The sequence below is a fragment of the Tamandua tetradactyla genome, chromosome 2, assembly GCF_023851605.1.
Source record: "Tamandua tetradactyla isolate mTamTet1 chromosome 2, mTamTet1.pri, whole genome shotgun sequence".
Lineage (NCBI taxonomy): Eukaryota > Metazoa > Chordata > Mammalia > Pilosa > Myrmecophagidae > Tamandua > Tamandua tetradactyla.
This window is the reverse complement of record NC_135328.1, coordinates 200206057-200220937: the sequence shown is the minus strand read 5'-3', so window position 1 is coordinate 200220937 and position 14881 is coordinate 200206057. Positions and strand designations below refer to the sequence as shown.

At 39.6% G+C, this 14881-nt stretch overlaps 1 protein-coding gene across 1 annotated transcript in view; it reads right to left on the bottom strand.

Moving 5' to 3' along the window:
• The window catches only part of PAFAH2 (platelet activating factor acetylhydrolase 2), a 35102-nt gene that overhangs the window by 15325 nt on the left and 4896 nt on the right, over positions 1 to 14881 (bottom strand). Inside the window, 7 exon segments of the mRNA XM_077150763.1 lie at positions 4002 to 4115; positions 5060 to 5201; positions 5587 to 5655; positions 9460 to 9556; positions 10405 to 10432; positions 10434 to 10559; positions 11579 to 11719. Of these exon segments, the coding sequence (XP_077006878.1) occupies positions 4002 to 4115; positions 5060 to 5201; positions 5587 to 5655; positions 9460 to 9556; positions 10405 to 10432; positions 10434 to 10559; positions 11579 to 11668 (666 nt within the window). The 5' untranslated portion in view covers positions 11669 to 11719.

Below are 14881 nucleotides of genomic sequence, written 5' to 3'. Positions count from 1 at the left end.
CTAGCAAATAAATGTGAGCAAAAGTGGTATCTCCACTTCCCAGTACTGGTCCATTAAAAAAACTCCCTCATACAAACCTCGATACCGTTCCCATTCTGCAGGCCTAATGTACACAATGTACACAACGAAACTGGGTTTCACAAGTTGAAGAGGATAGAATCATAAGATGAAAGGAGTCTGGATCCAAGTCACTCCTTCAGAGGAACACCCGTTTTTACTTTATGTTGAAGAGAAATAAATTTCTACTATGTTTAGTCACTGAGATTTGAGGTTTATGAAGAAATAAATTTCTATTATGTTTAGCCACTGAGCTTTGGGGTTTATGCGCTATAGCAATTGGCATTACCCCAATTTCTTGTACCAAAATCTATTAAGCCAGCTAGTTCCCTTATTGATGAACATTTTAGGTTACTACCAATCTTTTGCTATCACCTCAAAACTGGAAAGAATAACTCTGCACATACATCATATCACATGTATGCAGGTATTTATGTGGGATAAATTCACATAACTGGAAATTGCAGGGTCAAAGAACACATGCATTTGTACTGCAGATAACTATTGCCAAATTGTCCTCCATGGGGCAATCTGTACTGTCACCAGCAGTGTAAGAGTGTCCACTTTCCTACAGCTTTGTCAACATGGTGAGTAATCAATTTTTGGATCTTACCCAATCTAACAGTTGAACATTTATTAAGCTTATTAACCCTGTATCTCTCCAAAAGGCTGACTTTTCCAAAACCATTCCCGCCAACCCTAAAGAATACCTAGGGCTTCATCTGAAATTCTAGAAAGGTTTCATGCACTATGATTACTTTCTACAACCTCCAGCTGGGTTCCTAGGCCAAATAAGTCCTGAAACCCAGAGGGGCCAATCTCTCCAGAACATCAACTAGTTCCATCCCCATATCCTATATTATCAATAGCCCTTTCCAACATGAAAAATTTAGAATGGTCATAGCCCAAATACCCCTAAAGATTGGGAGAAAGATCAAAGGAGAAGGTACTCTTATAACAGAGAAGCTAAGATTTAACAAATGAGTATGACTGCTGAGTTATTATACTGATATTTCTTTTAGTCTGTAGTGTCTTGGAGCAGCTAGAAGGAAAAACCTAAAATTGTGGAACTGTAACCCACACCGAACTCTGAAATCTGTTCTACAACTAATTGTTGCAGCGTGCTTTGAAATTTATTGTTTTTCCCTTTATAAGTTATTTTTCATGATAAAAAAATGAAAATAAACTTAATTCGAATAATTAATAGTAATACTATACTATTCTTGCAAGGCATTATACTAAATCTAAATATCAACAATAGGGGGATATATCAAGAGTATGGGGTTTTTTTCTTTGGAAGAAATGAGAATGTTCTCATATTAACTGTAGTGGTGAATGCTTAACTATCTGATTATAACAAGAGCCACTGATTATACACTTAGGATGGATTGTATGGGGTGTGAATAAAACTGCTAAAAAAATAATAGGGGGTATGGGATGCTTTGGGTTTTCTTTTTTATTTTTATTTCTTTTTTTTGGAGTAATGAACATGTTCTAAAATTGACTGTGGTGATGAATGCACAACTATGTGTGATACTGTGAGCCAATGATTATATACTTTAGATGGATTATATGGTGTGTGAATATATCTTAATAAAATCGCATTACTGAAAAAAAAAGCCTGCCTTTCAACTAATCCAACTGTACTTGCCATTTCCCGATGGCTATTTCAGGTTCACAGTCATGCGGGTCTTGGTATCAGTGCACTGGGCCCCTACTTGTCTGTGGCGGTTGATTACATGCACCAAATACTTGGGAAAGCACTCTAGGTTTCAGGTTCTGCCTTATCTACTGGCCACCCAGACAGATGCTTCTCCCAGGAGGACATTACCAGAATCTTTCAAAGAAATTTTCTAAAGAGGCTTTGGGGAATACAGGACAGGTTTTAGAATCAAAATGCCCCACTTTAAAGTTTCAGTCTACCACTTACTTAGCTGATTTAACTTTGGGTAGCTATTTAGCCTCTTTGATCCTTGGTTTCTTTCTACATCAAAAGGTAATAATACTCCATATGTTTAAGTGAGGCTCTGTTATCAGAGTAAGTACTTATAAAACAGTAGTTGCTATTTTTTTATATATACCACCCTCATTTATACAATGGATTATTGCATGGCTGTTAAAAATCATTCTGTAGAAATACTGATGTTCATAGCAGTTTTATTCACAATTGCCAAAAAAATGGGAGCAATCCAAGTATCCGTCAACCAACAAATTGATACATAAAATGTGGTATATACTACAATGGAATATTCTTCAATCACAAAAAAGAATGAAGTCCTGATACATGTAACAATATGGATGAACCTTGAAGAGCCAGACACAAAAGAACAAATACTGTAATGATTCACTGATTTGAAATAATTAAAATAAGCAAACTCAAGTGTTAGAATCTAGAATGTAGGTTACTTGGGATGGGGTGAGGGATAGGGAATATGAAGTTAAGGCTTAGAATGTACAGGGTTCCTATTCGGAATGGTGGAAACGTTTTGGTTAATAGCTGGGGGTGATGGTAGTACAACATTGTGAATGCAATTAACAGCACTGAAATATATATCTAAATATGATTAAAGTGGGAATGTTAGATTGTACATATGGTGACAGAATAATAATTTTTTAAAATCCATGGAACTATACTACACAGTGAACCCTAAGTTAAATCATGGACTTTAATTAATAGTACGATTATAAAAATGTGCTATCACCAATTGGTTTCAAACCAATGCAAGGTGGTGGTGGTAGGGAGGTATGTGGGAATCCTGTATTTTATGCATGATTTTTCTGCAGACCCGCAAGTTCTCTAGTAAGGAAAAAAATTTTTTTAATAATTCAAGAAAAAAAATCATGCCCTAGAAATATATGAACTGGGGTGGGCCAGAGTGGCTCAACAGGCAGAGTTCTTGCCTGCCATGCCAGAGACCCAGGTTTGATTCCCAATGCCTGCCCATTCAAAAATTAAATATGTGAACTGGCATGAGAAGACATTTATGTTGTTTTGCTAAGTGAAAATAAAAGCTATAAAACAGATTGTATTAAATAAACATTATTGTTTAAAACACACACATATGCATACACATAATATGTATTTTAAAAGAACTAGAGGGACAAATGCAAAAATGTCCAAAAAAATTGGCTCGGGATAGAAAACTTTTAAGTAAATTTTTTTCTTTCTTCATGTTTTTGTGTGATTTTGTGGTTTTCTAACTAGAACCTGAGCTACTTTTGAAATCAGGAGGAAAAAATAAAGATTGGGAGTTGAGAGAGGTGTGGAGAGAAAAGGGAAGAATGTAACTTTGTAGACAACAAATTTCCTAGCCAGGACTTTCTTTTATTCTCCTGGAAGGGTTATTGGGATTCCCTCAAAGGAAGGAACAAGCTGTTTACTGCTCAATAGCCCATGCATTAGGGAACAAGCCATCTCCCCTCTATCCATGTGGCCCTGATGGGGTCATCAATACCGGTGACCAGCTTCCCATGACCCAGAAGTGGGTGTTTAATCTGAGCAGGCCAATAGAATACTCTATCCCTCTGGCATAGTGACTGGCCCAGAAATGGACATGTAACCCAAGGAGGGCTATAGTCTTCCCAGATTAGTGGATGCTAAGAGAGTTTAAATAAGGAGCTGTGAGTTGAGATGCAGGCTTGGTCTGCCAGCAACCATCTTTCTTAATCAATGGAGAGGGTCTGATGAGAACGAAGCCCACAAACAAAGGGAGAAACTGAGCAAAGAGAAGGCAGATAAAAATACCAGAGCTTTGATGACAGTGTTTGAGTACCTGGATCCAGCTTCACTAGTCTAAAACTAGTCTGTCTTTGGTCTTCCCAGTTATGTGAGCCCATAAATTCTCTTTTGGTTTAAGCTAGTGTTGGGTTAGGTTTCTGTAACTTGTAACCAAGAAAGTTCTGATGAATACATTAGCTTCAACTCAAACCAAATGCTGCCATACCTTCAAGGTCGTCAGATCCAGCCCACCAGGCAAGATGTTGAGGACAGTTCTCCCAGCAGTGACCTCTTGCAGGATCTTCAACACCCGCACACACTCGCTCACCCTCTGATGTACCTGTAACAGAGATGGTTCTTGTGGGCGCTAGAACAGTGCATAATCACCAGAGGGGATCTCACTTCCCTACAGGGCCAAGGAAGAATTAGGGGGTAGTTTGCCCACCACACCTCAGCAAGCACCAAGGGCGCCAAAGTTCTGAGAATGATTCAGACCCCTCACAGCTCCCATAAGCACCACGTAACAGTACAACAGAGTCAAAAGCTGTTCAGACTCTACCTACTTACCCAAAAGTTTCTTGGGAGGATTAAATGAGTTAACGTATATGAAAGTGTTTGTAACAGAAGTAAATAAGAGTGTTCTTATTATCAATCCAGTACTGGGTTCTACTTGTCCATTTTGAGTATACATCTATTGCTCTTGTTTGCCTAGCACTGTCCGCTCTTCTCCTCTTAATCCTACCTTCTAAAGAACTGTCCCCGCTATCTCATGCCAAATCTAACCATGTATTTCTGGTGGGGACTTCCAATTTTGGTACTTCTCCCCAGTACACCCCCAAGATTTTTCAAATTGCAACTTGGGGCTGGGGAAGGGGCTAAAGGTGCATCACCAAATGGTCCTATTCTCTCAAACAACAAGGTTACACATATGCAAGCTCAATGCTGTCAAGAGCTGGGGTTCTAACCTTATAAAGTCAGCCAGTTTGCAGATGAGGTCAACAGGAGAGGAGAAAAAGATAAAAAAATGAAGTGCAAGTCCTAATGGCATTCAAGTCCAGTCCCAGCAGTCTTGCCCTTCCTACAGACTGCTTGTATGAGCCAATTAACTCCTATTTTTGCTTAAACAAACTTAAGTTGAGTTTCTGTCACTTGCAATTGACAATGTGGCAAGCTCAGAACCACGATGATTAATATTTCATGAGAGAGGATTAGTTACAATCCTTACTGAGTATAGCATAGAAAGGATATATTTATTAACTCTCCCTCCAACTGGAACCAGCCTACCTGAGGATTCCGAACATGGAATTCCTTCTCCCCTTCCCCAACTTGACGGTATGGGATCCATTCCTCCTCCAGTGACTCAGTGGAAAGCTGGTTTTCCTCTGAGGCCTGCTTGCAGAAATAGGTGGTTGCAGCTGATCGGTCCCTGAAATACATATGCTATCAGAGAGAAACATGAAGACACTCTTAATCTTATTTTTTCCCTTTACCAACTCCTCCTCTTGAGTCAAGACATCTAGATCATCCTATAGCCAGTAAAGAAGATTTGGGGCCATGTATAGTAGACCAGAAAAAAACACTGATTTGGAGATCGACTTGAATTTGAACCCCAACTCAGTTGTGTCACTTTGGGCAAGTTAATATTTCCTATCTTTGAATATTGGTTTTCTCACTGTTAAAATGAGGCTAATACTTGTCTTGCATGGTTGTGGTGAGGATCAGAAACAAAATATCAATAGGGGACTAGTCTATATCCTAGCCCATTGAAGACACCTAAATCATGATAGTTTATTATGATTGTCATCTCTCACCTGTGTTCTGGCACAGCAACCACAAAGCCATGGGAGGCCAGCTCCATGCAGAAGGCTGAATACAATGTCCTAGAGATCAAGGAAGGAAAACAGAAGCAATCAAAAGAATAGCCCAGTCTTAGCCCCCATTCTAACCATGCTCTGCTCTACTGACCACCTCAAAAGAGTGAATGGAGGATGTTTCATGTGGGGCAGCCCTCATCAAGGTGCTTTCTCCAGCCAGCATATTCCTTTTTTGTCAAGGCTATGGACGTCCTCCTCCAGGAAGCATTCATAAATCAATCCATTGTACTTTCCAATCCCATACAAACACTGACTCATCTTTTCTTCTGAGATATACCTTGATAACTTCGATAACTGTGTTTTTATTGACTATATATATCTGTTTACCTCCCAAAATAATCGGTAAGCTCCTTGAGGACAAAAACCCTGGTTAATTCATTAATATGCAGCTCATCTGTGATTTATCCTGTAGATTTTTCTGTCTGTCCTCCAACTGTACAGGAAAAAAAGGAATACGTTCCTGTCATGCCATCAAAATATCGCATTTCCAAGACTTCCTTGCTACTAGGTATGTCTATGTGATTTAACAGCCCAGCACATTCCAAAAGAGATATAATGCTACCATTATAACAATATAAGGATAATTTTAAATTTTCTGGTACACACATTAAAAAGTAATAGAAAGAAACAGGTGAAATTAATTTTAATAATACACTTTATTTAACCTAATATATCTAAAATATTATTTTAACATATAACCAAAATTTTAAAATTATTGAAATATTTTACACTCTTTTTTCCTAGAAAGTCTTTGAAATCCAGTGTATATTTTACACTTATAGCAAATCTTAATTTGGAAAAGCCATGTTTCAAGTGTTTAATAGCCACATGTGGCTAGGGACTACTAAAATGGCCAGAGCAGCTCTAGTCAACAAGATATAACCAGGTGTGTTACATAAAACTTTCAGGCGGTGTCCTTAAAAACCAAACTGCTCCCTTTTTATTGCCTGGAATGTGGGCATAATAGATAAGAGTTAAAATAACCACTCTGTGTCATGAGATAGCCTTAGCAATGGAAGCCATACATGGTAGAACAAGATCATGGAAGTGTGGCTTTCTGATGATTTTGTGGAGCTACCATATCAACCCTGGACTATTTACCCCTACACTTCTTATCTGGGAGAGAAATAAACTTTATCTTGTTTAAATCACTATTATTATTATTTCTGTTAAATACAACTTACCCTAACCCTAATTGATACAGGAACATCAGTTTCTTATGTATCTTTTTATCTTCTCCCACTTTTCTGAAGGAGGCAGTAAAAGAAATACTGGACCTAGCCAGAAAGAGTTCTGATCCCTTCCTAGCTCAAACGTATAAGCCTGGGGCAGATTGCCCTTATGAGCCATTTCGCACATCTGTAAAATATGTACTCTGCCTGTCTACCTCACAGTACTGCATGAGACTGAGATGAGACAATGGCTGTAAAGGCACACCATAAATGACTAAGTAATATTTAAATGTACTTATTCCTCCAAGAGATGGGAAGCCATAGATCTGAAACCTATGGCAAGGATTTCAGAGCCTGAATTAACCACTAACATAATCAGAGGAAATAACACCCCCTTCCATCCCTGCCATTTTTCTTGGAATTTCACTCTGATTAATGAAGAGTATTTATAACTGACTTACCCAGATTTATAGAGGTATGAAGTCTCAGCATAGAGTCCTAGACCAAAAAGATCACCCTCTAAAGTCATGTGCTCACCTCTATATAAAATATTTATGAGGCTCAGGAGGGAATGATTTTCAGTTTCTTTTCCCCAGTAGACTGTAATCTCCCTGAGGGCAGAAACTCTATCTTCTTTTTCATAACCAATTCTGATAAAAACCTTGGCACATAGCAGGTACACAATTTGTTGAATAAAAAGTGACACTGAAAATCATCTACTTGCCTTCTAACCTCTTCTCCATATCTATTCTCCACCCTCTGCCCTGTGCAATAGTTATGAGGGTCCACATTCCGGCTCCCCTAGTAGATGCAAGTTCCTAGAGGCAGGGATCATGATTTATTTATTTCTCTGTATCCCACCTTTCCCTCATGTCAAGGATCTGGCACAGATCAGGTGCTCAAGAGATGTTTGCTGAATGAATGAATGAGAACCTAGCATGATAGACCTTTTGTATTTATTCTTTTATTCATTCAATAAATATGTATTGAGAAACAACTACATGGTCTCTGCCTTCATGGAGCTTACAATCTAGTGGGGGGGGCAGATATTGAGGAATAATTACACAATTAGTTCATTACAATTATGTTTAATATTGGGAAGTACAGATTTTCTTATGAGGGCACATTACTGGAAAACTTAATTGAATATAATATCTGGAGTTAAGATTGGTGTCCTTAAGGAAGTGATATCCAAACTAAGACTTTAACAGTAGTCAGGAATTAGCTATGCAAAAGAGGGAAAGGGGGAAGAGGATGAGAGAAGCAGAAATATTCTGGACAAAGGGAACAGCCACAAAGCACAGTACAGATGAAAATCCTAAGGCAGGAAATAACATAGTGTCTTTAAGTAAATGAAAGAAGGCCAGTTTGTTTTGAGAGCCAAAGTAGCAATTAGCAAAAACAAGGCTGAAAACATTTGTCTTGGACAGGCATCCAGGTAAGACCATGTAAAGAAATGGATTAAGTTCAGAAAGCCATTAAAATTTTTTAAGTAGGAAAATGACATTCATTCATTCAGCAAGTAGTTACTGAACACCTACTATTACTATATACCATGCACAGTTCCACGTGCTAGAAAGACAAGATCATATATATATATGGTTTTAAAATAGTTATCTCTGGGGTGGGTGATGGTGGCGCAGTGGCAGAGTTCTTGCCTGCCATGCTGAAGACCTGGGTTCGATTCCTGGTGCCTGCCCATGCAAAAACATAAAAATAAAATAAAATAAAATAGATATCTCTGGCTACAGTATGGACAATGTTTTGGGGGATGGGGAAGCAAGAATAGATGTCTTTTAGATTGTAACACTCTGGGACATAAACTAGACTTATATATGCTAATGGATGAAAATACATAGGAACATTCACAAGCCTAAACAGGAACGTATGTATTAGGAATAGTTATGAATAGAATACCAAGGTGTAGAAATGAGAATTCATGGAAAGAACTCTAAATGGATACTGATTTGTAAAACTTAGGCCAAAATTTTCTGAAATCTGGTTAAGATATATTAGCTCACCTTCACCATGTTTCTCCATGCAGAGAAAGGGAGAGAAGTGATGTGCATAAACATCTAGGTGCCAATCTAATTGAATCTCCATAAGCAAATCTGTGAGAGCATCATCCTCACTTAACACATTACTAGATGTAGACTCAGAAAGTTACAAACTTTCCCAAACTCTCAGAGTACTAGTAGTACAGCTGAGACTTATGCATTCAACTGCTAGCTCCACCAGTGCCAAAAACAAGTCTATCATTCACTGCTACACCAGTGCCTTGTACATAGTAGTCACCCAATATTTATTGGATGAATGTTTATCTCACTATAAAGCTCAGGTTCCTCCTAAAATTTCTGGGCTGTTATACAGAAAGAAAGCTAAAAGTGTTTGTTTACATAAATGCTGGAAGATGAGAAATGAAGGATGTGAAACCTCAGAGAAGAGGTGAAAGGGGCTTGGGTGAGGTCTTTCAGAGAAAGTGGACCCAATGCTATAGAATGAAGCAGCAGTAGATAAGATGGAAATAAGATAGAATTCTAACAGATGGAAATGTCTGTTCTCTGCCCTTTGAGAATGAGACTCAGCAGTTGTCACTAGGTAAGGAATATAACAAGGTCTGAGAGAGAAAAACTCTTACCTAAAGGTTCCCAAGCCATGGGAAAAGACGATCAAAGGGTATCCAGAATCCTTTGTCTTAAAGGGGCCATTCCAGCTGACGGGCAGGCGACAAGATCCTAGCAGAGACAGGGGCTATAGAACCTCTGAATGCCGCAAAGCTGTAATCCCAAAGGCAGTACGGGCATAGGCATGGGTGGGAGCATGTGTTTTCCCTTCAGTAGAACCACTGTTCCCCGTTCCCCCCTAAGCAGCCCAAGGCAATTTACTACCTCTTCTTTCCCCTTTTCTTCCCTGGGGAGCATGAACAATAGAACAACAGAAAATAGGAAGTTAAATCCCCAGAAGCAGTACTGAACAACTATGGAATAAATTCCTGAGATGCCAAGGCAGTGGCATCTAGAGCTCCTAGAGATGGGAGCTTTGGGAGAATTGGATGAATCAACATGACCCTACTCAGAAGAGGAGAGAACTGGGAGGGAGAACTGCAGGAGACTCTTTGATCCTTGGTAGTTAAGAATGTTTCTCTGATCCAAAAAATAGCTAGCACAGAATGGGAATGAATACATGCTGATAAATGAGTAATAACCACTATTTATAGACTACACTCTGTGTCCCAGCCACTGCACAAGAATGCTTTACCTACATTCCCAACAACCCTGCAGGGCAGGCATTTTACAGATGAGGAAACTAAAGCTGACACAGGTTAAGTAATTTGCCTAAGGCCCATAGCTAGTAAATAATAAGTGTGGATTTGAACTCAAATCCCAATCCATAACACAAGCTCTTATGTATATAATTCTCAACTCTCTACACTACCCTGAGTGAATGGATGTCCTATTACAAAAGGCTTGGACAATACCCTCCCCTGAGCAATGCAAACTACAAGGTGGTGTGTCTTCCTGGGGATCTCCTAGGAACATGATCAAGCAACTGGAAATGCATCTCGGATCACACTAGCCCTTACCCACAGCCAGATTGAACAGCAACCCCCCCCCAGCGCTTATTAAGCTGCAGGTAATCAGCAAGGCCGGTGCAGTACTCATAGCGGGGAATCCACAGGGGCCGTTCCGTGGTCTCTTCTGCCTCTTGGCAGGGGTAGAAGAGTCGAAAGAAGCTACCCTGCAGGAAAGAAGAGAACAGCTGCTTGGAGCAAAGACGCCCGGCACTGCTAGATTTCCTAATTGATACACATGGTAGGTGTTTAGGTCATCAGCAAAGCAGGGCAGCAAAACAGAGGGAAATTAAGCTTCAGTTAATATATCTGAGTTTTACATTCAGAAAATCCAGAAAAAAATCAATTTTATTTTTAGCATACATGTGAGTCATGTTATTTCAAATATCCAACTGTATTTTGAATTATATCTTGGGGGCACCAAAATATTTTCAGTGTTTGAGACCTTCAAAGGTTTAAACCTAAGTCCTTAGCCCAGATTTAGAAGAGTTCCAGGACCTAGTGATTAGGACTAATACAGAATGAAGTGGCTTGGTGGGTCACCCAGGCCACTCCTCCAGACTTGTCCTGGGAAAACAACAGCACATTTATTTTACACAGGTTACTAGAGTTACTAGAACATGTGGCCTCTCACAAGGGGTAGGGGACAGTCCAAGGGCCAACAGAGAAAGACATGGAAACTAACAGAGGGAGCCAAGAAGCCAAAGGAGGAGAAAACAGAATGAAGTGGGAGAGAAGTAAAAGGAGACCATCTTCCTACCCAGGCTGGGAACCAGAAGCCAATGGCATATGGCTCATTGCTCCTCCTCGCATATACTCAGATTAGGATGAGATTAAAAAAAAAAAACAACACCTCTCCAGAATCAGGCATCTGCCTTCAAGAAAGGTGAAAGGTTCTGACAGTTACCTTTGACACTTAAATCTGCTTTCCTCCTAAATGGAAAAAGAACCCATCATCTCTGTCTATTGGGATATTCAAAATTAGAAAGAGGAAGAAGGGCAGGGAAGGCAGATCTAGACCTGGGGCTGAGCATCAGAATCACCTGGGCCTTACAACCAGACCCACACCAGTTCTGAGTCAGATTCCCCACCCGGGACTCCACAATCAGACTTACTATCAGGAAGTCAAGGTGCAGGCAGAAGGAGTAGGAGGTGCAGCACCAGGGACGGAGGTGGAGACACTTACCTGGAGATTGTGACCCTCCATCACATCTCCACAGCCTACAAGGTGGGGTCCTGTTACAGGTGGAAAGTCCATAGACTGGCTGAGTCCCATTTCATCATCGGCTGAATCAAACAATGACTTGCACGGTGCTGAACTTGATGGCTGGCGGGGTGGAACATAAAAGAGCTTCTTGCTGGTTTCCTCTTAGCTTCCTGTTGCGTACATGTGCTATCTGCTGTTCCTCCCTATCACGCCATCCTCCTGTCAGTTACTTTTTAAATCTTGCACATTATGTTCTTTGCCTCACTGACTGTGCCAAGGTTTAGGGGCAGCTGTTTGTTTATGGTGGGTGGTTGTGGGGAGATAGCTTCCATACTCAAAACCATTAACAAGTGTTTATTCAGCACCTACTACGTGCCCAGCATGGACACATCTATTGCAGAAAATATAATGCAGACCTTGCCCTCAAGAAACTAATAAAAATAACCACAAAGATCTATACTGGGTCAGCACCATACAAAGTTCTTTACATACATTAAATCATTTAATTCTCTCAATAACTCTCTAAGGTAGGCATGATTAAGATCTATTTTACAAAACTCAGAAATGGACAGCACAATACTACCTAACTGTAATACAATTATGTTAAAACACTGAATAAAGCTGAATGTGAGAATGATAGAGGGAGGAGGGTTGGGGGCACAAATGAAATCAAAAGAAAGATAGACGATAAAGATTGAGATGGTATAGTCTAGGAATGCCTAGAGTATGCAATGATAGTGACTAAATGTACAAATTTTAAAAATGTTTTTGCATGAGGAAGAACAAAGGAATATCATTACTGCAGGGTACTGAAAATAGATGGTAGTTAATATTTTAAAATTTCAACTTATGTGTGAGACTAAAGCAAAAAATGTTTATTTGGTATAAAATTTATATTTTGACTAGTGCATTTCCTAATATAATTTATGTAGAGAGCTTAATTGAATACCATAAGTACATGGAACCTTGAGTAGGACATCAGATTTTGTTGGTTTGTCCAGAGTGATTCCCGATAAATCCCAGATCAGTGAATAAAAAAGTATGTGCAAAGTCCCCTTCGGGGAATGGTGAGAACAGGGGAAAATTCAACTTCCCCAAGTTGAATTCTTGATATTCTCACAAGCAGTGGGGACAACCAAAGCTATAGGCTGAGCCCCTAGTCTTGAGGTTTGTTCATATGAAATTTAACCCCACAAAGAATAGGTCAAGCCTACTTAAAATTAGGCCTAAGAGTCACCCCCAAGAGAACCTCTTTTGTTGCTCAGATGTGGCCTCTCTCTCTCAGCCAACACAACAAGCAAACTCACCACCCTCCCCCTGTCTACGTGGAACATGACTCCCAGGGGTGTGGACCTTCCTGGCAACGTGGGACAGAAATCCTAGAATAAGCTGAGATTCAGCATAAAGGGATTGAGAAAAACCCGAGAATGAGCTGAGACTCAGCATCAAGGGATTGCAAAAAACCCTAGAATGAGCTGAGATTTAGCATCAAGGGATTGAGAAAACCTTCTCCACCAAAAGGGGGAAGAGTGAAATGAGACAAAGTGTCAATGGCTGAGAGATTCCAAACAGAGTGGAGAGGTTATCCTGGAGGTTATTCTTATGCATTAAGTAGATATCACCTTGTTATTCAAGATGTAATGGAGAGGCTGGAGGGAACTGCCGGAAAATGTAGAGCTGTGTTCCAGTAGCCATGTTTTTTGAAGATGATTGTCTAATGATATAGCATTCACAATGTGACTGTGTGCTGTGAAAATCTTGTGTCTGACACTCCTTTTATCTACCTAGTCAACAGACAAGTAGAACATATGGTATAAAAATAAATATTAGGGGGAACAAATGTTAAAATAAATTTAGTTTGAAATGCTAGTGATCAATGAAAGGGAGGGGTAAGGGGTATGGCATGTATAATTTTTTTTTCTGTTTTCGTTTTATTTCTTTTTCTGAATAAAAGCAAATGTTCCAAGAAAAAAAAAGATCTATTTTACAGATGAGGAAACAATGGCATAGAGAGGTTAAATAACTTTCCCAAGTTACACTGCTTATTGATGACAAATCCACATCTAACTACAAAACTTGAGCTCTTATCCATGACCGACCCTGCTCATGGAGAGACCCAGTAACAAATATATGAAGTCACTGACCTGAACTACTGCTGGGAGTCCGAGTGATGTTTGAAAGAGAGAAAGACAATGAGAGTTGCCAGGACTAGTCAAGGAAGGCTCCTTGAAATCCTTAATGCCGGGCCTTGAAAGATGAGGAAGTTTAGAGAGGCAAGGAAGAAGATGGAATGCATTTCTAGACAAGACAGAATATAAGAGCAAAGAAAGGCAGTGATAGGGAAGAGTATGATGTGGGCAGTAAGTCAAACAGTAGTATTCAACATGGCAAGTATGTGCACTCCTGACTAGACAGCATTCCCATAGGCCAGCTCCTTCCTAGACTGAGGCAAATGCCATTGCTCCCTGCTCCTCTTTGATTTCACCATCATCATCACAAAGCACTTACTCTGTGCAGGGATAATGCTGAATGCTTTACATATATTATTTAATTTAATCTTTGCAACATGTATTATTATCTGAGATATGTATTATCTCATTTTACACTTGAGGAAACTGATGCTTGATAAAGTTAGAGAATTTACCCAAGATCACACAACTAGATCACGGGCAAAAAACGGGCAATGTGACTTCAACGATGGGCAATGTGATTTAATCTCCTCCATCCATTACATAACAGTCACATGATTTGGGTGACATCTCCCTAATCTCAAGAGTTGGAATTGAACTGATCTGAATCAATCAGTTCTTGGTGTTCCCCAGTCAGTGTTTGGATGAAAAGTGGGCCTATAACATAATTTGATCCAGTGACAGCAAAACCCAGGACTTTGGTTTGATGGCAGAGAACAGAAAAGTTCTTTCTTGCTTTGAACCAGAGTGATGTGCAGATGCGGGGTGTAGAACTCTGGCAGCCATTTTGCTACTCTGAGAATGAAGCCATCCATGGGGGATGGTAAATCTGGGAGAATCACAGAGAAATGGAGTCAGGGTCCCGAAGACATTAAGAATCTCTGGATGAGACTATACCTGACACCTGATTTTACCCCTAGACTTTTTAGTTACATGAGTCAATAAAATCCCATTTTTGTTTAAACCAACTGAATTTAGCTTTCTATTGCTTGCAAGCAAAAACAAAGCATCTAAACTGATAAACTGAATCTGAGGCCCACATTCTTAATCATTAAATTATTCTGCTTTCTTTAAGATGCTCTGGGAATGAGCA